Raw genomic sequence first — 27,879 nt, 5'->3', positions numbered from 1 at the left:
CTTCATGTAGAGCAGTAAGGTTGCTCATAAGGTGTGTTAATCCAGAGAATACTCCAAGTAGGGTAGCAGCAAGTCATGTAGTTACAGGGATGAGGGGGGTGATTGGTTCAGGCAAAGGGGTTAGCAAATTCTCAAGTAAGAACATGTCATTCAGGTAAGAGGAAAGGTCCTCTTCCTGATAAATTAACAGAATAGATGATGCATCATGCTAGTGAAGATATAGAAAAATGGGCCATATTACATTCAGTTCAAGGGGAGTGGATAATTTGGATAATTTTTGGATAATTTTTGGATAATTTTTCAAGTACTACCTACTTAGAAAATTTTAATTTTAATGTTTTTGCCCTTGTCATTTTAGTTTTGAGAGTATATTCCAGTAATATTAACAGAGAGAGATTTAAAGATATGTCTATGAGGACATTTTTATTATAAAACTGTGTAAGTAATAACAAATTTGGAAACCTCATAACTTTGTAAAATGCATTCTGATACAGCCATTAAACAGAATACCAGGCAGCCATCAAATGTGGAGGTCGTCTCTTGCAGAGACCATGGAAGAGACTTGAGAATCTGTTTTTTCTCCCTTTCCTAATAGGAACACCAGTGTTTTTAGCTAGACATTTGGCCACATGGAACAAAGGCTTCACTTAGCTCCTGGGCTGCCTTGAGTTACTTTGTGACTCATGATGGAAGAGAAGGCTCCCTGAAAGGGAGGGGCCTGTGTCTTGTCTCTTCCTCTTTCTTGGTGGCTGGAGGGCTGTGTTCCTGGTGCCAGTAAGAGCTGCGGCTCCCACAGCCAATCTCTAACCAAGACCTGACCTCCAGGATCTAAAGTGCTCAGTGAAGAGGACAGAAGGGACAGTCTGAGGACACCTCAGAGACTCCCCACCCCCAACTCAGCCCTAGATGGTTTACTCCACAGGCTGGCTGTTTGTGTTACTCACCATGATCCTCAGCAGTTATTTTGAAAAAAGGAAAGTGCAGGTCATAGAGTATTTTATACAGTTATGTTTCTAAATGCATCTGTGAGTTTGTATATACGGAGAGAAAGACAACAGGATGGAGGAGAGAGAACACAAATCATTTCGCTAAACAAAGGATTTTTACTTCCCTCTTTATAACTTTCAATTCTAAAGGGATATTTTTACATAATCTTTTGTTCTCAAGATTAAAACAAAGTAAAGCTTTTTTGTGTGTGCTTTACAAATTGGCCTTCATTTGCAGTTTGAATGTTAAAATAATGAACATACAGATGCAGATATATATTGGTAATTTTTTTAAAAAAATCAACATTTTGATAGTTTTTAAAAATTACTACTAAGGAATAAATTCACACTGATCTTTATATGTGTTTTTAGGTTATAAGTGAACTCGGGGATAAAAGATTTTTGACTTTCTAGGGTTCACAAAAAATACTACTTTTAGTTCATTAAAAATACCTGATGGCCAAGTTAGAAATAAATCAAAATAAATGATAACTCAATCTATAAATATAAATTGGGAGTTCTAAGTCAGATATTAGGAATATTATTTCAAATGGAGAAGAAATGAATGATCCTCTATGACAAAGATTTCATCCCAAGAATATAATCATTGCTTAATATCAGGACACCTATTAATGTAATAATATTATTTATTCATTAAGCAGTTTTTTGTTTTTCTATACTTAAACTTTGTTTTGTAGTGAAAATGATTTACTTTTAAGATAAAATGAGAAAACAAATGTAATTAAAAAATTTATTCAGCACTAACTCAGCAGCAATATGACACAGATTTTAGCTTGGTGTTGGTTGAGGGTGGGCAACTGGGAAGTTTAGTATAAAAATATTCATGACCAAACATTCACCTTTTAAAATAGTAGGTTCACAGAGAACAAAATGGCTCAATTTTCCTGGAAAAATTAGAGAGAAAAAACGAGTTAAGGTGTTATTGAAGGTAAGATACAAATAGAATTAATCTCTGCTATGAGGTGGGCCTTCACGTAAGGCCTATGGGCCTATCATCCCTAAATGGGAGGATCTGCACGGGGCCTCTTTGCCTCAGCATGGACCCAGCAGCCATCAGATGACTGTGGTCCAGGCACAAACATCACAAACAGAGAAGGAATGAAACTCAGCTAAAGTGACTTCTTGAGGAGGAAGCCACATGCAGCTGTTTATGCATGGCCAATTATTTTGTTTTGTGCATGCATCAGAACTAAATATTTTCCATCCCCTTAGGTCCTTGAGAGAAATGAAGATTGAAGGATTTTCTAGCTGGCTACCATTAGACTTATAATTCTTTACAATTTCAAATGAAACCAGGGCCATTAAGAAAATGCAGAGGAGGCTCTGACTAGTGGACATCTGTTCTCCATCCCTGCTTTCCACCCTATGTAAGACTATGAGCCGGGAGCACCCAAGTCTGTTTCTTGGAGACATTTACCTGAGATGTTTCATATGAGTTTTAATTCCCAGGGAAGAGGTAGAAATAGCGTGTCATGGATACTCTTTCAATCGTGGGCATCTGGATCATTGTATTCGGCGTCTCAAATGAATTTTGAACCTAAGGTAGTAAAGAAAATCTTTAGAGATTTCCTAAGAGGGAAATCTGGACTTCTCCCTTAGAAGTGAGAAAATTTATGGAGTCTATTAAGGCTGTGGCCAGGTAGTAAACACAAGAAATTTTTCGTTTTTCCTTTGGCTATAGTGAATACATGAATAAAATAGCATCCTCGAAAGCATTTTCTGAATAAGCAAGGCTATCAGAATCAGAAAAACTCACACTGGTTTCTGCAGCACTTCAAAAAACCCTCCTCTTTAAGTAAACCTGCAGTGTGGGGAAGAGTGTCACCAGATTTCAGGGTTCTCAAATAAAGGTTTGAAAATGGTTGCATGGTTTTCCAGGACAGAACAGTGAAAAGACAAGAAGACCCCTACCTTTCGGAAAATCTCCTCCAAATGATGACAACAAGAAAACTCTCTGAAATAGTGGATAAGGTGGGAAATGAAGAGAGAGCCATCTGTGTTCAACCTCCAAGAAACATTATCTGCAAATAAAAGGGAGATATTAAAATATTGGGAGATGTGGCCTTTGTGTAAGTGTGGAAGACTCTTAGAGCCATATCTCTTGGACGTGGTTTGATTTTGATGCTTTGGAGGAGAGAGAAAGGCAAATTTGGATAAAGCTGGGACCTCGGGTTTCCATAGCAAGCCTGGAGAAAACTGTCCTGGGCTGTCAATCATAAGCGCCCCTGCATGTTCGTAGGCAGACCCACAGTTGTTCCCCATGGCTCTGGGGGAATTATGTTCTTTTTCCACTAACATAATTCCTTTAGCTACTTACTACATAATCCCCCCCCCCCCCAAAAAAAAAAATCTAGATCTTGACAATCCTTGAGTCTGGACCTCCTCTTCATCTGTACTGTTTCCTACTGTAATATCTTACCCTTACTTTTTTATTGCAAACATCTTTTGAGCGACTGCCTCTTATTACCGTTGCAATGAGATCAGATCTGTCCCATCATCACAAAGTCAACAGTCTCCTACCTGTCCCTTTACTTGCAGCTACTTCCTCTTTCGTCTTCCTTTTTGTAGTTATGTCTCTCAGGCTTGTCTTCCTCACCATGTTCCCATTCTCCTAGCTTGCCCATCTGGTGTGGTGTGTCCCTACCACACCAACTTCACCAATGGGCTCTCCCGCTGTCATCCCTGACATGAGATCTCACACTTACTTTACTGGGCCTTACCTTTACCTGATCACCCATTTTTATTTATTTTTTATTTTTTATTTTTTTTTACTTTTTTTTTTTTTTTTATTTATGATAGTCACAGAGAGAGAGAGAAAGAGAGGCAGAGACACAGGCAGAGGGAGAAGCAGGCTCCATGCACCCGGAGCCCGATGTGGGATTCGATCCCGGGTCTCCAGGATCACGCCCTGGGCCAAAGGCAGGCGCCAAACCGCTGTGCCACCCAGGGATCCCCTGATCACCCACTTATTTATTTATTTTTTTAATTTTTATTTATTTATGGTAGTCACACACAGAGAGAGCGAGAGAGGCAGAGACATAGGCAGAGGGAGAAGCAGGCTCCATACACCGGGAGCCTGACGTGGGATTCGATCCCGGGTCTCCAGGATCGCGTCCTGAGCCAAAGGCAGGCGCTAAACCGCTGCGCCACCCAGGGATCCCCTGATCACCCATTTAAATCAGACACTGGTCTGATGCTTTCCTGGTAACTCTGACAACACATACTCCTACTTGTCTTTCTTATCCTCCAACCATACTTTCTGTGTCCACTTTGCTGACTAAAGCTTCTGTCTCTACAGTTCTCCAAGCCTCCACTTTGGGATGCCTTCTCAGCCTGTTCTCTGTTCCCAGATAATTTCATCCATTTTTAGAACATTAAAGATAATTCTTAGGCAAGCATCTCCTCAAATCCTAATGCCAATCTCTTCTGAAAAATACAGCTTTGTAACTCTCTTCCTTTCCTCTTGAAATATGCTGAAGGCACCTCACGCTATCTTGCAGGATTCACATCTTAATGAAGGCATCATAATCATCCCTTGCAACGTCGAGTCACCTGTGTCATTCCTTCTTATTCACTTGCCATATCCACTAAATATCAGGTCACACAAATATTATAGGGTACTTATTTCTGGATTCAACAGCTATGTCTTCCTGAGACTGTCATTATCACCTGTAGCCTATAATACTGCAGTAACATTTCAACCTGCCTTCCTGTATGTCTTGCTGTATCATAATCCATTCCCCACAAAATCCCCAGAGCGGTTATCTAAAAAGGTCAATCTTACCATTTCATGGCTTGTGTTTCACCAAAATCTCCTATTACTATTAGTATAAAGTAATATTAGTAATAAAGTATGTTAGCATAAAAGGCCAAATCCTTCCTCAAATGAGCCCTCAAATTATACGGCCCCTACCTACCCCTCCCACTTCCCCCTTGGTACGCCAGCTCCGTCTCAGCACTGTTGCAGGTATGGAATGGGTGTTCCCTGCACAGCCTGTTCCCTGTTTCCCCACACTAGATTCAGAGTATCCTTCAGTCCCTTGCTCCTTGCATGTGGCCACGAGCCAGCAGAATCTCAGGCCCACCCCCCAGACCTAGAATCAGAACTCTACATGGTGACATTCTGTGCACATCAATGTTTGTAATCACTACACCAGAGCACTTAGAACAGTGATTTGTGTCAACTAGATTCTGGAAATTGCCCTAGTTCTGTAAATTACTAATAAAACAACATCATGGACGACTGCTAAATAGATTTCCTGTGGGTTTGACTGTGAGTGACTCAGCATATCTTCTCTTTCTATTTTCTGCTATGTCTTTCCTGCCAAAGAAGGATAATCAGTCGTTGGCTACATTATACTGAAGTCAGGCATTTTAATGTTAACTAATTTTTTAAAGACTAAATTCAAATAACCAACCAAGAGGTTCTAAAATGTGTGACACAAGTGTTATAGTGTTATTGATTGTCTAGTTCAATTGCTAGTAGATCATTGGATGGACCAAACCATAAGACTAAAATACACTTCTGTGCCATTGCTACATTAAACAAATTTAACTAACAAAAACAATTCTTCACTTATTTATATTGGGATCTTCATGAAAATCTGCTTTATTTTGAGGGTTTCCTCCAAAATCAAGAATTATATATTTCTAGATATAAAAAACTCAATATTTTAAACCTCTTCTCTACATAAAATATATCAGTAGAGAAGAAATGTTTTTATATTAGTGATGATGTAGACTCATAGCCAAGCCTGTAATCTGGAAACTGATAGGAGATTGAGAGAATTCTCTCTGAAGTCACTTACGTGGAGTCGAAGATTTGAAAGCAATGAAATCTTTCTCCACATGGGTCTTTTCTATAGCATCGTTGAAGATGTAGCACTGCAAGGGCTGGTCACATGTCCATGCAGACGCTTCTCCCACATCAGTCACCCAGACGGCCCCGTCACCTCCTGGGAGAGACACCCTTGTCTTATGAAAGATGTTTCACACACAGACACACATACAAAATCTCTTTACCATTATACCCTTACTTCAGTACATTTCAATATGGAATTTATTAAAAATGCAAGTACCTTACAACTAGAGAAACTACCTCCCTACTAGAGCAACTGCCTCACTGACTAGGAATCATACAAAGCCCACTTATATTTAGAATGACCTAGTCTCAAAGGATTGGGACATTTGTGATTATCCTAGTTCTTCACACTTCTTAAAAGATGATACAGACTTAATTTCTTTCTGGATTGGACCTGAATGCAGTTCTAAAATGTCTCTCTTACTCATCCCCGGAAAAATGAAGGGTAGATGCCAGAAGAATAGAAAAAGGTGTATGGCCCCTCCCTGGGTCCCCCAACCCTGACTCACTGCCTCTGCAGGCCTGCATGATGATGACCTTGGGTTTGTCTTTAAGACTCCGGCAGTTACGGTTGTTGAAAATCTGGAAGATGGTGTCATCATGAAGAATATCTGGCTCTTCATTTCTGTGCTTTGTGCCACAGATTCCATCCAGGGTGCCATGTGACATGAACACCAGAAACGTGCTGTCTGAGAATTTATGCTCTTGGCGGGCTGCAAAGTTCTTCAACTCTGTTTTCATTTCCTGAAAGAGTCTCCAGAGTTACTACCTACGATCTCTTCATATATAGTTTGTACTCAAGTAATAGATGGGGTAGGCATTAAGAAATCAGATGATTTGGACAGAAGGGAATTGTAAGAGAAATTTCATTTTGACATAAAACCAGAAAATTAGACATATAAAATGTAAAGGTTAGCAGAGGTTTTTTTTTTTAAAGATATATTTCTTTATTTGAGAGACAGAGAGAAAGAGAGAGAGTGTGTGTGTGAGGGGGAGGGACAGAAGGGGAGGAAGAGGGAATCTCAAGCAGATTCCCCACTTAGCACAGAGCCCAACACTGGGCTCGTTTTCAGGATGCTAAGATCATGACCTGAACTGAAAGCAAGAGTTGTATGGTCAACTCACTGCACCTAGTGGATTTTTCATATACTGTGTAGCCAGGTGGTTTTCAGTAGAACCTTAGGTTGCAGGAGGTGTTGGGAGGTGGAGGATAAGGAGGGACATGTGAGGTGACAGGTCTCCCACCTGAAGGCTCTGCTTTCATATGTGCTACATGTTGAAGTTCCCCTAAGTTTTCATTAAAAAACAGTGAGACATTGGGGGCAGCCCAGGTGGCTCAGCGGTTTAGTGCCACCTTCAGCCCAGGGCGTGATCCTGGGGACCCGGGATCAAGTCCCACATGGGGCTCCTTGTGAAGATCCTGCTTCTCCCTTTGCCTGTGTCTGTCTGTCTCTCTCTCTTTCTGAGTCTCTCATGAATAATAAATAAAATCTTAAAAAAAAAGTGAGACAGAGACTGACGGACAGTTTTCTAGTGACATGAAGTAAGACATTTAAGAAATTCCTTTATAAGTTTAAGACGGTTTATCCAAAGTCATCTGCAGTATTTTTTGGCAGAGCCAGGATCACAACATTTTCTATGTGTGTGTGTGCACAACTTTTTTTTTTAAGTACATTCTTGGCTTTACATTTAGACACATAATATTGAAATTATAAAGTCCTTGCAGTTGTGTCACGCTTAGACATTCAAATCATCAGTGCCTCCCAAATTGAAAGCAGTAGAAATATCCAACATTTTTAGTGAAACACTAATCTATAAATCTTTGCTATAAAAATGTGCATTGTTGGAAGAGGCTGAAATCCAGGAATGCGTATTCTGGAGAAACCTACATTATGTTCTTCCCACTGTGAAAGAAGAAATCCAGGAAGGAAAGAGAAGAAAAGAAGCTTGTCTCACTATCCTGGGCTATTACCAGAGCTGAGAGATTTTCCTTTACAACCACTGAATATCCCAGGTTTTCCAGCAGGTCTTGCATCCCCAAAATGTCAATTTCAGAGCCTTGTCGCTTAGAAAGATAATCAAATTCACTGTTGCAAATGATGAGGGCCAGGCGTGTTCGGCCCTCCTTCTCCATCACTGGATATATCTGCAAATAACAGACACAGAGCGAGTTGCACCCGGTTCCCCATGTTTGCCTGGCAGGGGTGGGGAGGAGTTGCATGTGTGTGGGAGGGATGGGCTGAAACAGATAGAAAACCTGATGTGGGGGCCACTTAATTAGATGACATGGCTAAATATCATCCCACATCTTTTGAGCTGATCCAAGGCTTCCCCAACAAGAACAAAAGTTCCCAGTGAGCTCCCAGTGTGTCATCTGAGTGGCCAGTCTCCTGTGCTCCTATTCCAAGGCATGTTAGTTACCTCGTGCACGTTTGTTATCTTTGGTTCATGAGAATGGTCACAGGGACAAAGCTTCCGCACTTTGACTTGGGAGGCCTGGATTTCCTGAAGAACTATGAGAGAAAAAATAACCCTTAGGGAGTAGCACCCCCTGCCTTGTGGCCATGGAGATCTTTTCAGTGGAATCTCACTTTTCGGGGACACTTACTGCCATTCCTTCAAAAAGCTTACTGTAATAAGAAAACCATTTTATATAAAAAAATGACAAAAACTAAAATCTTGGGTACCTCCTCTTTCTTTCTGCTTCTTGCTGACCCCACTGTCTTTCTGTTTTTATCAGTGGTCAAGACACTGACTAATCTTTCAGACCCAACCAGTTAGACTCACATAAACACAGTACCTAAGATTTGGAAGGAGGCCTCATGCTCCTCTGGCTGGGGCAAATCATTATTCCGATACCTGAACTCCACTCCCAACATCCCTACTGTGTTATTATCACTAGTGAAACGTCTCCACTAACGGAGAACTTTCAGCGTTCTACAGTGTTCTGAACAGTTCTGAGGATCACAAAGTCCAAACCTCGTAAGCATTGGTATGTATTTCCTCTATTGGGACCATCCAGAAAAATATCTAATTCCTTTCCTGTGAAAGTTCATGAATACTTCTATGGCTTCAATATGTAATTACCTGGTGTTTCAATTATTTTATGTAAATGCCTTATAAAAACAATGATTATATTTTATCCTAATTGTATTTACTGTATGGTAAACTTAATTGGGACAGGGAAGGTATGTTTAATTTTTGTATTTCCAGCATCTGGAATGATCATCTGGCACAGATGAAAAGTCTATCACTGCTTGTTGGTGAATCATTACCTCAAATACTTGAAAACAGCTATCAAGTATCCTCCCTCCGCCACCTTTTGTATTCCCATAGGGAATCATGCCTTCTGCTCCATCCAAAACTTTTGCGTAAGAATGATTACATCTTTTTAACCCACCAATCTGTTAATTTGCATGTCTCTTTCCCCATCTTACTGTCCTTCCTCTCCTAATCAAAAGAAGAAATACTCTTCCTCCTGTCGAAGGGCACTGACTGTCCCTGTGCCCTGAGCTCCACTTCCTCTGGCCAAAAAGAACCTGGCTCAGACCTTGATTTGGCCCTGTCTCATATGTGTCTCCCTCTTCCTTGAACAGTGTTCTCTATGCTTCTTCCCCAGGCTGGTTGCCCTTTGCTGGATCTTGCTTTCCTGCCACACCTGTAAAAGTTTCATCTTTCTATATCAGACCCTCTGCTATCCTCTGTGAGCCTCTCTCCCCAGGCTGCCTCTCTAAGCACATCATCTTACACACCATCGATGTGTTCCTGCATCCTGAGACTGCTTCCTCATGCCTAGTTCTTCCAAAAACAACTCAGATCCACCTGTGTATTCAACATTCTTAGGATACGATACATATACCAAAGTAAACAGGCACAGAGAAGGACTTAATATTTGTCCACTCCCATACATCTGTTTCTTCTAAGTTTTCCCTCAACTAGAAGTTTTCTTCTACCTTAGTTAGTGGAATCTTACCTAGTTGCCAACGAAAACCTAGATTAAACCTGATTCCTCTTCCTCCTACATTAACCCACAGCCATCTATCCATTCATAGGTTTGTTGACTCTACCTCCAAAAGAGGTCCAGATATAATCACTTATCACCCTCTCCATTACTACACCTCAAACTCATGAGTTGTACTGGTTATTTCCTTCATGTTGATCATATACGTATCTTCACTACTCTATTAACTCTATGAAAGCAGGATCTTTATAATAGGTTTTCTATATATACATATATATATATATATAAAACTTCATGTATATTCATAAATATATATGAATGGATGTAACAGTGAGTAAAGATTACAAAGTGTTTATGCCTTTGTAAGCTTGTCCAGAACTTTTGAAAATATGGCATTCAGAACACAGCACTACCACTAATCCTTTCTAGACACTGTGATTCTTTAATGTGGTTCAATAAGTCATCCGTTTCTTTAGTGATCAACAGTATGTGTGACTCATCCTGTTGTGTTTTATTTTTTGAGGTACTCTCCTTAACCACATCCTTGTTCTGTTTCTACAGTTGCTTAACTCTGATGTTTTATGAATCTTTTAAAGATGTTGTTAATCTCATTGAGAGCTATGAGTCTCAGAAAGGTTGGGTTATTTATACCAGAGAGCATGATCACACAGTGGCAGTGATGAGCTCAGTATAGAGATTGCTTGGGTTTTATGCCAGTTTTCTTTCCACTATACCATAAGCCTCTGTCTACCTTAGCTCACAGAATGTCACCAGGGGTCCATGACACTGCCTCTCATAGAGAGAAGCCATGCCTGTGGCCTCCAGCCTTCTCCCCAATTTAGTGATCTTCACTTTCACTTCCAGATTCTTAGAAGATGGGAAAGTAGGAGCATAAATATTGACCTTACTTTGACTTGGTTAGGTGTAGAAAGGAAGAAATAACCCAGGGTTTCTGAACCCATGTCAGTGGTCTTTCTACTGTAACTTAGGGCCCCTGCTATTAGGGCCTTACCCTGAGTGAGGTACGAGGGTCTACATGAGCCACTGGGTTTGGTGGCACTTGCTAGAGGAAGAGCCAGTGCCTGGGATGACTCAACATTTTTCATCTTCTTCAATTTCTTCACTTTCATCTTCAGATTCTGAGGTGGAATGAACAAAGGTTTAGGATCAATATTCTACTCTGAAGATTATTTCCAGAGATGGGAAATGGACTAAAAACACACTTTCTAGGTCTTTACTACAGTGCATTCTGACAACACTAGAAGTCTGAGAGTTTTCATTTGTGATGTGGGATTTGAAGGCACTCACCTGCAGAAGATGACTCACTACACTCATCCTCATTTTCAGCATGGGATTCTGAAAGAATAGGAAAAGGAGATTTGCTGTTAAGTTTCCAGAACCTCCACATCTAAAACTCCCTTACACTCACAAGGAAGTGACTATGTTTGGCATGGGGTTACCCTATAAAGGCTGGAAGTTTGGCCCATTTTCTAAGCTCCAGGTTTGTCTTAAAGGACAATGACTTTCTGCCAAGTGAAGGAGGAGGCAGAGTTTCCATGGAACAAAGAACTTGTTATGTTCTTGTTTATATGATTCAAGGAGTAATCAAAATATTTAATCAAGGCTTCTCTGCGATAGCATTTTTCATTCTGAGGAAAGAAAGTACACATCTCTATAAGGTTAGGTAGTCTTTCAGCAACAACAAAATAATCCCAGAAGGATGTTGCAGGAAGTGGTATTATACTCATGTATATATGGTACTTGACAGTAGGAGTCAGCAAATTTGGCCTACAGGTCAAAGTCAGTTCAATACCACTATTTGTCAGTAAAGTTTTATTGGGAACACATCCACAATCATTTTGTACTTATTACTAATTTTATGCCACAACATCAGATTTGAGTCACTGGGACAGAGAACGTTTAGTCAAAAAAAAACTTAAAAAATTTTAAGAAATTAAAAATTAAAAAAAAAAAAAAAAAAACAACTTAAACCATTGACTATCTTGACCCTTCAAAGAGAGTGTGCCAGCCCATGCTTCAGAGAGAAAGGCATACTTAGTTCGGTAACCCTCAAATTCCCTAGGTACTCCCTTAACAAAGACAATCAGGTTCTCAGGGATTTATCTCTTGGGCCAAGCCACAGCAAAGCAGAAGATAGTGGATTTTTTTTTTCTATAGTGCTTTGTACACGTGGGAATGACTCTTTTGTCTGTAGCATGTGGCCAGAATAGCACGGATTAGCTAAGACTGTCCCTGAGTTTACTAGAGCTCCAGCACCATTTATGCATTTCACAAGTATTTACTCAGCACCTATTATATATCAGGTGTTATTTCCATGATTTGGGGCTATATTAATGAACACAGTAGACACAGCTCCATGCCTCATGGAATTTCCATTTTAGCAAGGGGGAGATATAACACAGTGAATAAAGAGTGTTATGGGATGATGGAAGATGACAGTTGCTGATGAATAAAGAAGATGTGCAGTAGTATAAAGTGATTACAGATGCTGACCCAGGGCCTTGGAGGTCCGGGGCCTTCAGGCAAGGAGGTACTGGAGATGTGGATGGTTTATTCTCCACTTGCAAATAGAAATAAGAAGACAGAGATTGCATAAGCAGAACAGATAAAGAATAAATCACTAGTCCTTTGGCTAGAGATACTCACTTAAACTCAGCAGGCTCCCGGAATTGAGGAAATGGTCCTTAAATATTTTGCCTACTACCTGAGTTTTCTCAGTGAGATCACCAACCAGGTTTTCAGTCTTCTTTGTGATGACATTCACTGTTTGCCCCATTGTTTGTAACTCTTGCTTATTTAACACATTCTTTTCCTTCAAGTCTTCCAAAAAGCTATTAAGCATGGTGCTGGCAACCACCTTTATTGCGTTGACAGGATCTTGTGATTGTCTCTTGCCTGTGAGAACGATAGGATTTAAGGGATGGACAGGACTTGAGATCTCTGATTCTAGGCCCATGGTTCTCATATTTAACATAGAAAAGTATCAGAGAATTTGGCAAGCAGAACTTCCCGCACCCATTCGAGAAATCTGATTTGATAGGTTTGGATGTAGTGTATTATTTTTATTTTTAATAACTTTTGTTGACTCTACCTCCAAAAGAGGTCCAGATATAATCAATTGTCTCCATTACTACACCTCAAACCTAAAAGCAATAATCTCTTAAATGAAATATTTGAACACCCTTGGACTTTCTGGTGCCATGCACTTTTATCATTGTTCCACTTAAAACTTCCAGGCTTTTTTTTTTTTTTTAATTTAAAGATTTTTTATCTTGATGAAGTCCCAATAGTTCATTTTTGCTTTTGTTTCTCTTGCCTTCATGGATGTATCTTGCGAGAAGGACAAACATTATATGGCCTCATTCATTTGGGAAATATAAAAAATAGTGAAAGGGAATAAATATGAAAGGAGAAAAAATGAGTGGGAATTATCAGAAAGGGAGACAGAACATGAGAGACTCCTAACTCCAGGAAACGAACTAGGGGTGGTAGAAAGGGAGGTGGGTGCGGGGTGGGGGTGACTGGGTGACGAGCACTGAGGGGGGCACTTGATGGGATGAGCACTGGGTGTTATTCCATATGTTGGCTAATTGAACACCAATAAAAAATAAATTTATAAAAAAAGATTTTTTAAATTTATTCATGAGAGAGAGAGAGAGAGAAGGGGAGAGAGAGAGAGAGAGAGAGAGAGAGAGAGAGAGAACAGGCATAGGGAGAAGCAGGCTCCATGCAGGGAGTCCGACGTGGGACTTGAACCGGGGCCTCCAGGATCACACCCTGGGCTGAAGGCGGCGCTAAACCTCTGGGCCACCAGGGCTGCCCAAAATCCCAGACTTTAGATTGCAAATAAAATTCAAAGTCTTTCTCAATTTCTAAAAGGCTGCAAACAGTATGGTAGCTCCAGCCTGAGTCCATAACATCTCGTCTCACTATGTCCCTCCTAATTTCCTAGTTTCCCATCAGATTGGCCTTGTGTTGTGGCAAGTCCATTTCTTACTCAGTGCCCTTCGGCTTGGTTCTCCTCCATGGGTTGCTTTCACTTCAGAGTGTGGCACAACCCCCTCTCTGTTGGTCAGATATGTACTGAAATATGACCCCAACTCACTTCTCATAATTGTTCACCCTGGCCCATGTGACTCACCTCTTTCCTTTTATCTGTTGCCTGAGTTGTACTGGTTATTTCCTTCATGTTTATCATATATGTATCTTCACTACTCTGTTAACTCTATGAAAGCAGGATCTTTATAATAGGTTTTCAATTTATATATATATGTATATATATATACATATATATATCACTTCATGTATATTCATAAATATATATGAATGGATGTAACAGTGAGTAAAGATTACAAAGTGTTTATGCCTTTGTAAGCTTGTCCAGAACTTTTGAAAATATGGTATTCAGAACACAGCACTACCACTAATCCTTTCTAGACACTGTGATTCTTTAATGTGGTTCAATAAGTCATCCGTTTCTTTAGTGATCAACAGTATGTGTGACTCATCCTGTTGTGTTTTATTTTTTGAGGTACTCTCCTTAACCACATCCTTGTTCTGTTTCTACAGTTGCTTAACTCTGATGTTTTATGAATCTTTTAAAGATGTTGTTAATCTCATTGAGAGCTATGAGTCTCAGAAAGGTTGGGTTATTTATACCAGAGAGCATGATCACACAGTGGCAGTGATGAGCTCAGTATAGAGATTGCTTGGGTTTTATGCCAGTTTTCTTTCCACTATACCATAAGCCTCTGTCTACCTTAGCTCACAGAATGTCACCAGGGGTCCATGACACTGCCTCTCATAGAGAGAAGCCATGCTTGTGGCCTCCAGCCTTCTCCCCAATTTAGTGATCTTCACTTTCACTTCCAGATTCTTAGAAGATGGGAAAGTAGGAGTATAAATATTGACCTTACTTTGACTTGGTTAGGTGTAGAAAGGAAGAAATAACCCAGGGTTTCTGAACCCATGTCAGTGGTCTTTCTACTGTAACTTAGGGCCCCTGCTATTAGGGCCTTACCCTGAGTGAGGTACGAGGGTCTACATGAGCCACTGGGTTTGGTGGCACTTGCTAGAGGAAGAGCCAGTGCCTGGGATGACTCAACATTTTTCATCTTCTTCAATTTCTTCACTTTCATCTTCAGATTCTGAGGTGGAATGAACAAAGGTTTAGGATCAATATTCTACTCTGAAGATTATTTCCAGAGATGGGAAATGGACTAAAAACACACTTTCTAGGTCTTTACTACAGTGCATTCTGACAACACTAGAAGTCTGAGAGTTTTCATTTGTGATGTGGGATTTGAAGGCACTCACCTGCAGAAGATGACTCACTACACTCATCCTCATTTTCAGCATGGGATTCTGAAAGAATAGGAAAAGGAGATTTGCTGTTAAGTTTCCAGAACCTCCACATCTAAAACTCCCTTACACTCACAAGGAAGTGACTATGTTTGGCATGGGGTTACCCTATAAAGGCTGGAAGTTTGGCCCATTTTCTAAGCTCCAGGTTTGTCTTAAAGGACAATGACTTTCTGCCAAGTGAAGGAGGAGGCAGAGTTTCCATGGAACAAAGAACTTGTTATGTTCTTGTTTATATGATTCAAGGAGTAATCAAAATATTTAATCAAGGCTTCTCTGCGATAGCATTTTTCATTCTGAGGAAAGAAAGTACACATCTCTATAAGGTTAGGTAGTCTTTCAGCAACAACAAAATAATCCCAGAAGGATGTTCCAGGAAGTGGTATTATACTCATGTATATATGGTACTTGACAGTAGGAGTCAGCAAATTTGGCCTACAGGTCAAGGTCAGTTCAATACCACTATTTGTCAGTAAAGTTTTATTGGGAACACATCCACAATCATTTTGTACTTATTACTAATTTTATGCCACAACATCAGATTTGAGTCACTGGGACAGAGAACATTTAGTCAAAAAAAAACTTAAAAAATTTTAAGAAATTAAAAATTTAAAAAAAAAAAAAAACAACTTAAACCATTGACTATCTTGACCCTTCAAAGAGAGTGTGCCAGCCCATGCTTCAGAGAGAAAGGCATACTTAGTTCCGGTAACCCTCAAATTCCCTAGGTACTCCCTTAACAAAGACAATCAGGTTCTCAGGGATTTATCTTTTGGGCCAAGCCACAGCAAAGCAGAAGATAGTGGATTTTTTTTCCATAGTGCTTTGTACACGTGGGAATGACTCTTTTGTCTATAGCATGTGGCCAGAATAGCACGGATTAGCTAAGACTGTCCCTGAGTTTAGTAGAGCTCCAGCACCATTTATGCATTTCACAAGTATTTACTCAGCACCTATTATATATCAGGTGTTATTTCCATGATTTGGGGCTATATTAATGAACACAGTAGACACAGCTCCATGCCTCATGGAATTTCCATTTTAGCAAGGGGGAGATATAACACAGTGAATAAAGAGTGTTATGGGATGATGGAAGATGACAGTTGCTGATGAATAAAGAAGATGTGCAGTAGTATAAAGTGATTACAGATGCTGACCCAGGGCCTTGGAGGTCCGGGGCCTTCAGGCAAGGAGGTACTGGAGATGTGGATGGTTTATTCTCCACTTGCAAATAGAAATAAGAAGACAGAGATTGCATAAGCAGAACAGATAAAGAATAAATCACTAGTCCTTTGGCCAGAGATACTCACTTAAACTCAGCAGGCTCCCGGAATTGAGGAAATGGTCCTTAAATATTTTGCCTACTACCTGAGTTTTCTCAGTGAGATCACCAACCAGGTTTTCAGTCTTCTTTGTGATGACATTCACTGTTTGCCCCATTGTTTGTAACTCTTGCTTATTTAACACATTCTTTTCCTTCAAGTCTTCCAAAAAGCTATTAAGCATGGTGCTGGCAACCACCTTTATTGCGTTGACAGGATCTTGTGATTGTCTCTTGCCTGTGAGAACGATAGGATTTGAGGGATGGACAGGACTTGAGATCTCTGATTCTAGGCCCATGGTTCTCATATTTAACATAGAAAAGTATCAGAGAATTTGGCAAGCAGAACTTCCTGTACCCATTCCCCAAAAATTTTTTTTAAGATTTTATTTATTTATTCATGACGGACAGAAAGAGGCAGAGATAAAGGTGGAAGGGCAAGCAGGCTCCATGTGGGGAGCTTCATGCGGGATTTGTTCCCGGGACCTCAGGATCCCAGGATCATGACCTAAACCAAAGGCAAACGCTCAATCCCTGAAGCACCCAGGTATAACCCATTCCCAGAAATCTGAGAAGTAGGTTAGGGTGGAGTGAATGAATCTTTAGTTCTACCAATATCTCACGTTATGTCAAAGCTAGTATTCTGAGGACCACACTAGAGTAGCACCAGTCTTCCCCAATCCTATGCTATTTTTACAGGTAGAGAAATTGACACTCAGGGAAGGATAGCAGCTTCTTAAGTACCTTAGTGATGACCACATTCAGCTTGGTATCACCTGTTATCTCTTCACTTCCTGTCATTTTCATCATACCTTATTTAAAAATATACTATAGTTAAGATGTGTAGCAGTAAAGCATAAGTAAGTATTGCCACTTAGGAAAGAATGCATGTTTGTTCCCTGGGCAGAGGTGCCATGGTGGCTCTGTATTCAGAGATTGAGAGCACACATTGTAGCTGGCTTGCTCACTGCTGTAAACGAAGGTCATATAGAGAGCTGAAATATGGAGGAAATGAAATATACTCAACTGATGGCCCCTCACCCTGATAAGAATGTTTAAAAATGGTTAGAATTCTCAGTCAGTATGAATTCAAAGAAAAGATCAAAATCACCAGAAGGTTCTAAGAATGTAGGTCCAGATTTTTACATTTCCCTTTTTCCCCCCAAGAAGCTGTAACTTCTCAACTGAAATACTTTGTCTGTTAGCACACTTGCTACTTGCCCTGAGCTCCCAGCCCTCCCATTCTCACAGTAAAACAGTTCTGTCTTGTTAGAGCCCCCTTTGTGGCTCCTCAAGTCCCCGACTCCTTCCTCCTGAGCTGTAACTCCCTCAAAACACAGGCATGAAGGACAGAAAACCGGAGGCACTCACCAGCCATCACTGCTTGGGCTCTCTGGGCAGGAATAGTAGTGAAAATGAAAGCAACCTTCTTCCTTTGCTCTCAGAGGATTGGCATGCTAGTATTGCCTAAATGGGAAACCATAGCCTTTCAAATTCTCTTGTCTTTGCAGAGACAGAATTTGACTCTTCTTCTGATATGTACCTTAGTTCCTTTGGTAACAAGAAGTAAAATCTGTCTTTTCTCTTTACTGCCACACAGTTTCTGTGTTCTGTTTTGCAGTCTATTTTGACACCGTTAATAAGTCAAATTGACCCTCATTTGTTTCTGTGCCACCCCTAAGCCGCAAAATAGAAGGGACACCTCACTACAGGGATGCCTACTCCACCCATGAAGCGAGGCATGATCTTGCAAGGCTTAAGGGGAGCAGGAAGTCAACTGGAACCAGACAAACTGATACTTCTGTCACTGTTTTTAAAAACCCAAATAAGTGATCTCTTTTCTTCTCTCTTTCCTCATCTGTGTACTTGTCAGTTCTGGGAAAATGTATATATTTCTGTTTGTTGACTCTCTTACTTAAAATTATTTTTTTAAACAACAGATGTTTTCTATCAAATTAAATAATCAATACATAATAAAATGTTATGAGATGAAGTAAGATCATTTACTTCTTTAATCTCATATTACAAACTAACCAGAGTTATATGCTCACCATTGAGAATTTCTGTCTTATGTTTTTAAAAAGAACTGAGAACAATACTGTTACTGCTGGCCACCATCAAGAGTCTCTTTGTATCCTTTGCTCTGACTATAAACTCACTTCACTTCTGACTTGGTTTTGCCATCATGATGCAGGAAATGGATCCTATGCAGTACTGTGCCAGCTATGCAGATGCATGGTCTACTTCTCCCTCTTGGACCCCTGACCTTCCATGTGAACAAGCCTGAGCTAGATTGCTGGAGGATAAGAGATATGTGGAGATGGCTACCCTGTGTGCAGGTGAACTCAGACACATGGAGATAAGAAGAACCACACAGTTGACTGATCAATTTGTGATCATTAGTGAAGGCTTATTGTTTTAAACCATTGTGTTTTGGGGATAGTTTGTTACTCACCAAGAAACACCTACAATTTGCTTTGCATAACTTTGCAATGTATGGCAGACATTTATAAGAGTAAAAACATTAGGAACTATCTCATTTTTTGATGACCATTTAGTATTAGCAATGTTGATAAATTATAATTTTTAAATGTTGTACCAATTAATGCAGAAGGTATCTGATCCAGTTGTACAGAAAAGAGGTTAATAAAAACCATATTCTCCAATACAGCTCTCCTATATTCAGTCCAACATTCTACATACAATTTCCCTAAATTATTATTTTTTTATTTTCTTGTGCTAATTTTCAGAACTCTCAATAATATCCCTATTTTATCCTTTGATTTTTTGATAAACCAAATACAAACAATACTATTGGCTACTTCATATGAAAAATAAGATCTAGTTCACTAACACTGCTCTGCTCCCTGTGCTACCTAATATTTAAAGACATCATGATTTTCAATTCTTTTCTTGATTAATTTTAAAGTATTAAGTAATATATTTAAAAATTTGCAAAATGCACAAATAAAGAAATAATCCTGAAAGCAGCAAAGGGGGAAAAAAATCCTTACCTACAAAGGAAGACAAATAAGGCTGACAGTAGATCTCTCTGCAGAAATTTGGCAGGGCAGAAGAAAGTGCCATGATATATTCAATGTGCTGAATGGGAAAATCTGCAGCCAAGAATACTTTATTCTTCAAGGATGTCATTCAGAATAGGAGATATAGAGTTTCCTAGACAAACAAAAACTAAAGGCAACTTAAATAGCCCTGAGAGAAATATTACAGGCATTTCTTTGAGTGGGAAAGAAAACCAAAAGCAGTGAAGACTAGAAGGGATCAGAGAAATTCTCCAGAAACACCAACTTTACAAGTAATACAATGATATTGAAATCATATCTCTCAGTAATCACTCTGAATGGGGGTACCTGGGTAGTTCAGTACTTAAGCATCTGACTCTTGGTTTTGGCTCAGGTCATGATCTTGAGGTCGTGAGATTGAGCCCTGTGTGGGACTCCATGCTTAGCATGGGGTCTACTTGAGGCTCTCCCTCTCTCTCTGTTTCTCCTCTCTCTCTCTCTCTCTCTCTCTCTCTCAAATATATATTTTTTTTAAAAAAGCACTCTGAATGTAAATGGACTAAATACTCCAATTAAAAGCCATGGGGTATCAGAATGGATAAAAAAGACAAGACCCATCTATATGCTGCCTATAAGAGACTCATTTTAGATCTAAAGACCTGCAGATTGAAAGTGAGAGAATGGAGAACCATCTATCATGCTAATGGATGTCAAAAGAAAGCTGGAGTACCCATACTTTTATCAGACAAACTAGATTTTAAATGAAAAACTGTAATAAGAGATGAAGAAGGGCACTATATAATCAATAAGGGGTCTATCTAACAAGGAAATCTAACAATTGTAAATATTTATGCTACTGTTTGGGAGGAGCCAAATATTGAAGTCAATTAATAGCAAACATAAAGTAACTCATTGATAATAATACAATAGTAGTAGGGGACTTCAACACTACACTTACAGCAATAGACAGAACAACTAAGCAGAAAAGCCACAAAGAAACAATGACTTTGAATGACACACTGGACCATGTGGACCTAACTGACATATACAGAACATCTCATCCTAAAGCAGCAGAATGTATATTCTTTTCAAGTACACATGGAACATTGTCCAGAAAAGATTCAATACTCTCACAAATCAGGTTTCAACAAGTACAAAAAGAGAGATCGTACCATGCATACTTTCAAAGAACAATGCTATGAAACTTATTATCAAGCACAAGAAAAAAAATAAAGGAAAGGACACAAATGCATGGAAGTTAAAGAACATATTACTAAAGAATGAATGGGTTAATCAGTAAATTAAAGAAGAAATAAAATATATACATGTAAGTTGATGAAAATGAAAACATGATGGTCCAAAATTTTTGGGATGCAGCAAAGGCAGCCATAAGATGGAAGTGTATAGCAATATAGCCTTCCTCAAGAAACCAGAAAAGTCTCACATATACAACCTGACCTTACACCTAAAAGAGCTGGAAAAAGAACATCAAATAAAGCCTAAGACCAGCAGCAGAAGAAGAATAATTAAGAACAGAGAAATATATGATATAAAAACAAATGAAAAAGATAGAACAGATCAACAAAACTAAGAGCTAAGTCTTTGAAAGAATAACAAAATTGATAAACCTATAGCCAGGATTATTAAAAAAAAAAGACAGAGAGAGAGAAATACAAATAAATAAAATCAGAAATGAAAGAGGAGAGAGCATAGCCAACACCAGAAATGTGAACGATTATAAGAGAATATTATGAAAATTAATATGCCAACAATTTGGGCAATCTAGAAGAAATAGATATATTCCTAGAAACATAAACTACCAAAACTGAATCAGGAAGAAATAGAAAATTTGAACATACCCATAAGTAGCAAAGAAACTGAATTACTAATCTAAAATCTCCCAGCAAATAAAAGTCCAGGGCCAAATAAATGCCTTCCCAAATGAACTCTCAGGGGAATTCTACCAGACTTTTAAGTAGGAGAGAATGCCTATTCTTCTGAAACTGTTACAAAATATAGAAATGGAAGGAAAACTTCCAAATTCATTCTACAAGGCCAGAATTACCTTGATGACAAAGCAGACAAAGACCTCACTAAAATGGAGAATTACAGACCGATGTTCCTGATGAACATGGATGCAAAAGTTCTCAAGAAGATACTTGAAAATCAAATCCAACATAGCATTAAAATAATTATTTCACCATGATCATGTGGGATTTATTCCTGGTCTGCAGGGGTGGATTGGTAGTCACAAATCAATCAATATAATACACTATATTAATATAAGAAAGGATAAGAATCATATGATTCTATCAATAGATGCAGAAAAAGCGTTATACGAAGTACAGAATCCATTCTTAATAAATACCCTCAACAAAGTAGGGTTAGTAAGAACATAGCTCAACATGATAAAGTCCATTTACGAAAAACCTATAGGTAATATCATCTTCAGTGGGGAAAAACTGAGAGCTTTTCTTCCATGGTCAGGAGCAAGACAGGGAAGTCCAGTCTCATAACTCTTATTTAACATGGTGCTGGAAGAAGTCCTAGTCTCAGAAATTAGTTAAAAAAAGAAATGAAAGTCTTCCAAATTGGCAAGGAGTCAAACTTTCACTCTTCACAGACAAGATACTCTGTAGAAAATATAAATATTGCATTGAAAAATTAATAAAACTGATACAAGAATTCAACAAAGTCACAGGCTATAACATCAACATGCATAAATCTGTTGCATTTCTATATACCAATAATGGAGCAGCAGAAAGAGAAATCAAGGAATTTATCCCACTTAAAATTGCACCAAAAATCATTAGATACCTGGAAATAAATCTAATCAAAGAAGTAAAGGATCTGTACTTTGAAAACTATAGAACACGTATGAAAGATATTAAAGAGGACACAGAGAAATGGAAAAGTATTTAATGTTAATGGATTGGAAGAACAAACATTGTTAAACTTTCTATACCATCCAAAGCAATTGACACATTTAATGCAATCCCTATCATAAATGTTGCTCAGTACTTAATTCTCCCTATGTAATTCTCTGTATAGAAGTTGATAATAGTCATGCCTGTACAATCTCCTCCATCCACAATTAAACTATTATTTTAATGTTTATTTTTATTTTTTAAATATTTTATTTATTTGAGAGAGAGAAAGTGAGCAAGAGAGAGGGAGAAGCAGACTCTCCACTGACCAGCCCCGCCCCCCCCCCCCCCACACACAACCTGGGGCTTGATCCCAGGATTCCAGGATCATGACCTGAGTTGAAGGCAGATGCTTAGCCACTGAGCAACTCAGGTGCCCCTAAACTATTATTTTTAACCTGTATTTTTATTTTCATTGTGTAAATATCCAAAGATTTTCATTGACTTCTGCATCCATAACCAAATGTTCCATGCTTTGTTAATACAATAACTGTAAATGTTAAAAAACAATGAAAATCATTCATACTGGCTATAAATATACTGGCTATGTATATACTCTCTGGCCAAGTGCTGTGTTGGAACTACATTTCCTTCTCTTTGGAGCTGATGCCTCCTGTAATTGTACATTCAAAGAATATTTCCAGCCTCAAGATCTATCACTTTGTTATTACCTGGTTGTACTTGCTAAGAGATGCCTTAGACTTGTCTCTTGCTCAAGTCTAAGGCATGCCTTCACACTTGACTCCTTCACTCTCACCTTTTGAGGACAGTGTTTGATAATAGTCCCATTGCTCTCCTGTATCATTTTCCCACTGAATGATATCATTGCTATAACCATAAAACACATTATAATGAACCTATTAAACACACACACGTAGACCTCTCTCTTCCCCACAACTCCTCAAAAGCTCTCCAAGCTCCTTTTATTCTCTCAAACCAGTTCCAATCACTCTTTTGTCTGTATCCTTGTATCAAAACAATTCTTATTAATGTAATTAGTGTCATTCACATTGACAAATTAAATTATTAATCCTCAATCACTGTTTTGACCAGTTAGAAGCATTTCATAGTGATATTTGCACCTCTTCTGGAAACACTTCATTCATCTGCCTTCCATATCACAACCTTGTCTTATGTCTCCTGTTACTTCACTGGCTGCTTCTCTTGGTGAGCTTTGCTGGTTAATTCATATCACAAGGCCACTGTTCCATGTGTCCTCACTTAGTTGGCAGTGTGATCCAGTCAGTATCTTGGTTTCAAAAACTGTTGATATATAGGAAGGCAGCACAAAATTTTATCCTCCAGCCTATGCCCGTCCCCTGAATGTCACACTCATATAGCCCGTATCAAATGGACATCTATTTGAATGCCTGGTAGACATTTCAGTCCCCCCAAATCTACCACGTGTTAGGGTGTTTTCCATGTTATTCTCTGGTTTTTCAGAGTAGAACACTTAATTATTATGTCCTTTATATAATTTTCTCCACTTCTGTTGGCTTTACCCTCCAAACGTGAAGATTGCTCCCTGTCTTTACATATTTCATACAGATCCAGACTACCATCAACTCTGAATTTCTGCAGTAGTCTTCTGAACCCTCTTTCTGGGTCTTCCTTGGCCCCATCCTTCTCATTGTCATCTCCACCCAGTAGCTAGAGTGATCTTGATAAAATGTAATTCGGGTAACTCGATTCATTTATCTGCTCCAAATTCTCTAATAGTTTACTATCTCACAGTAAACTATAAGGTCTTTTATAGCCATGACACCTATACTATCTGGACCTTGGGCAATTCCATGATCTCATGTCCTAGTCTCTTTGTCTGTGGATTCCAGCCACACAAACCTCCTTGCTCCTCCTCAAACACACCAACTACATTCCTGTCTCGGCCATTTCTCTTTGCTTTTCCCTCTGTCTGGAATGCTCTTCCTTCTTTCTCACATCTGGCTTCCTCTCTTTTATCAGGTCTTATTCTGCTGATAAATTATGTATTTATTTAGCTTCTATTTCTCTCTTTTCCTCACTAAATTGCAAGATCCGGGCATCCCGGGTGGCTCAGAGGTTTAGCGCTGCCTTCAGCCTGGGGTGTGATCCTGGAGACCCAGGATTGAGTCCTGCATCTGGCTCCCTGCATGGAGCCTGCTTCTACCTCTGCCTCTCTCTCTCTCTCTCTCTCTCTCCACTCTGTGTATTCTCATGAAGAAATAAATAAAATATTAAAAAAAATAAATTGCAAGATCCATGAGGATTTTCTATTTAATGCCTAATGCTTGACATAGTCATTATTCATTATTTATAGGTTTACTGAGTGAATGGATATTTTATGGATTTTGTGCATTTTAAAAAGTATTTCTTATGGTTTCTACACCTTTTTATCATCTGTAATTCACTTTTATTTTCATTTTTTTTTCAGCTCTGTTGAAATATAATTTATATACAAAACACTGCATTTGTTTAACGTAGACATTTTGATGAGTTTAGACACACATATCCACCAGGATACCACCACTACAATGAAGGTGTAGCATTGTATATAGTGTTCTTAAATTTTATTGTATTAATTTATTACTCTTTTCCTTTATGTGACATACTTTCTGAATCTTGGAAATTTCCTAATATTTAAATTTCATGAAGATATTATCCTCTATTTTTCTCCTCCTAATAACTTAAAAGTTTTGGTTTTCATATTGAGATCTTTACTTCCTGAGGTATGTACTCTTTTGTGTAGGCTTGAGGTAGAATAATTATGTATGTGAGATTATGTACTTTTCTGCAAACTGATTTCTTGTCTTATTTTTATTTTACCTCTGCAACATGACATAGCCTATATTGCTCATTTTTATCCTTTATATTCTCTTCTATGTCTCTGTTTTGTTACATATGCCAACTGATAGAGCTTTTTTCCCTAATTTTTATTAAATTCTACTTATTAAATTCTACTTAGAATTTTTATTAAATTCTACTTAAATTCTACTTAAATTCTATTCTAAAATTTATTAAATTCTACTTAACATATGGTGTAATATTGCTTTCGGGAGTAGAATTTAGCGATTTATCACTTACAAATAACACCCAGTGTTCATCATAACAAGTACCCTTCTTAATATGCATCACACAATTAGCTCATCCCCATCCACCTCCCTTCATCAACTCTCAGATTGTTCTCCATAGTTAAGAGTCTCTTGTGGTTTGCCTCTCTTTTTTCCCCTTTTTTTTGTATGTTAGTCTGTTTTTGTCCTTAAATTCCACATATGAGTAAAATCATATGGTATATCTTTCTCTGACTGACTTATTTCACTTGGCAAAATACACTTTAGCTCCCTCCACATCAATGCAAATGGCAAGATTTCATTCTTTTTTATGGCTGAATGATGTTCCATTGTCACATCTTCTTTATCCATTCATCAGTCCATGGACATTTGTGCTCTTTCCATAATTTAGCTATTGTTGATAATGCTGCTATAAACATTGGGGTTCATATGCCCCTTCAAATAAGTGTTTTTGTATCTTTTAGGTAAATACCTCATAGTGTAAATGCTGAACCATAGGATAAGTCTATTTCAATTTTTTGAGGAACCTCCATACTGTTTTCCAGAATGGCAGTGTCAGCTTGCATTCCCACCTACAGTGTAAGAGAGCTCCCTCTCTTCTCTGCTTCTTTGCCAACATCTGTTGTTTACTGACTTGTTAATTTTAGCCATTCTGACAGGTGTGAGGTGCTATCTCATTGTGTTTTTTTAAATTTATTTATTCATGAGAGACACAGAGAGATAGAGAGACAGAGACATAGGCAGAGGGAGAAGCAGGCTCCATGCAGGGAGCCCGATGTGGGACTCAACCCTGGGACCCCAGGATCACTCCCTGAGCAGAAGGCAGACTCTCAAATGCTGAGCCACCCAGGCATCTCTCATTGTGGTTATGATTTGTATTTTCCTGATAATAAGTGATAGCATATTTTTATGCATCTGTTGGCCATCTGTATGTCTTCTTTGGAAAAGTATCTATTCATGTCTTCTGCCCATTTCTTAACTAGATTATTTGTTTTTTTGGTGTTGAGTTTGAAAAGTTCTTTATAGATTTTGGATACTAACCCTTTATCAAATATGTCATTTGAAAATATCTTCTCCCATTCCATAGGCTGTTTTCTTAGCTATTCTTAGTACTTTTCCTTCTAAACAAAGTGTATAAACAAGCTATTAAGGTCAAGAAAATACCATGTTAGGTTTTCTTTGTTTTCTTTGTTATTCTGTTAGGTATATATTAATTTGGGTGGGAAACTGAAACGTTTACATTTGACTTTTGGTCAATGATGGTGATATCCTTCACAGTAGTTAAATCTTTCCTTTATGTTACTCAATGATTTTTTTAAAAATATTTTTCCATATATAACTTGCAAAATTGGTTTGCAATTACCTTCAAATATCTTATGATGTTCCTTGCTATTGCAAGAAGAGGCTTTAAAAAGCAAACACTTCCTATCATCTTTTAAATATAAGAATGCTGTTAAATTTTGTATATTGATCTGAATTCTTGCAAATCCAGGAAACTTATTAATTTGAAGAGATTTTTAGTGAGTAAAATCCCATTTTTCAAGAACAGTGATGATTTTATTTCTTGTGTTCCATACTTTTTACTTTTGGCTTTATTGGAAATCCATTGCAAAATTAAATAGAAATATTTTTACTTATATATTATTTAAAGGCAATATGCAAATATTTCTGCATAAGAAGGCTATAGATTTTCTCATGTTAAGTGTTTCCCCGCTATTTCTATTTTGTTGATATGCTCTTTATTAAATACATGCATTAGGGATGCCTGGGTGGTGCAGCGGTTTAGCGCCTCCCTTTGGCCCAGGGTGTGATCGTGGAGACCCAGAATCGAGTCCCACGTCGGGCTCCCGGTGCATGGAGCCTGCTTCTCCCTCTGCCTATGTCTCTGCCTCTCTCTCTCTGTGTGACTATCATAAATAAATTTAAAAAAAAATTAAATACATGCATTAGATTAAGGAATTGCTTTTCACCTTGATTTTCTAGGGTTTTAATTATTTTTAACTGTAAATGAACCCTCAATACTATTGAATGCCTTTATAAACCTCTTAAATTTTTACATCTACTTTTTAATCTTTTCTGTTTAAAGATTTTATTTATTTATTTGAGAAAGAGGGAGACAGAGATAGTGACAGTGAGCATCAGCTAGGAGGAGTAGGAGAGGCACACTTCCCTTGAGCAGGGAGCTGGATATGGGACTCCATCCCACTACCCTGGCATCATGAACTGAGCCCAAAGCAGATGCTTAACAGACTGATAAACTTTAGATTGTGTTCAATGCACTCCTATTGAATTGTGTTCAAGCACTCCTACTTTTTAATCTTTTATTTTGAAGAAAGCTGTCATAAACATG

At 38.5% G+C, this 27,879-nt stretch overlaps 1 protein-coding gene and 1 long non-coding RNA gene across 3 annotated transcripts in view; one reads left to right on the top strand and one right to left on the bottom strand.

Moving 5' to 3' along the window:
- The window catches only part of LOC112671426 (uncharacterized), a 39,999-nt gene extending 36,943 nt beyond the window's left edge, over positions 1 to 3,056 (top strand). The window contains exon 4 of the long non-coding RNA XR_003143622.3: positions 2,886 to 3,056. This is a non-coding gene — a long non-coding RNA (uncharacterized LOC112671426). The remainder of the gene's footprint in view (positions 1 to 2,885) is intronic.
- On the bottom strand, positions 1,724 to 18,212 carry LOC112671425 (caspase-12). 2 transcript variants are annotated; one of them, XM_025465697.3, is made up of 12 exons: positions 17,904 to 18,206; positions 16,522 to 16,770; positions 15,167 to 15,214; positions 12,497 to 12,745; positions 11,138 to 11,185; positions 8,290 to 8,381; positions 7,841 to 8,014; positions 6,378 to 6,612; positions 5,816 to 5,962; positions 2,919 to 3,028; positions 2,425 to 2,544; positions 1,724 to 1,891 (listed from the first exon to the last, which is right to left on the bottom strand). In XM_025465697.3, the coding sequence occupies exons 1-11, from the start codon at positions 17,908 to 17,910 to the stop codon at positions 2,446 to 2,448; spliced, it is 1,458 nt and encodes a 485-aa protein (XP_025321482.1). In that variant the 5' UTR covers positions 17,911 to 18,206; the 3' UTR covers positions 1,724 to 1,891; positions 2,425 to 2,445. The 2 variants fall into 2 exon arrangements, with proteins under 2 accessions (XP_025321482.1, XP_048965991.1); XM_049110034.1 differs by lacking the exons at positions 15,167 to 15,214; positions 16,522 to 16,770 and having other exon boundaries at positions 17,904 to 18,212.
- Between the last annotated feature and the right edge of the window lie 9,667 nt (positions 18,213 to 27,879).

Source organism: Canis lupus, chromosome 5, assembly GCF_003254725.2.
Source record: "Canis lupus dingo isolate Sandy chromosome 5, ASM325472v2, whole genome shotgun sequence".
In the NCBI taxonomy this organism is placed as follows: Eukaryota; Metazoa; Chordata; class Mammalia; order Carnivora; family Canidae; genus Canis; species Canis lupus.
This window is presented reverse-complemented; position numbering and strand designations above follow the sequence as displayed.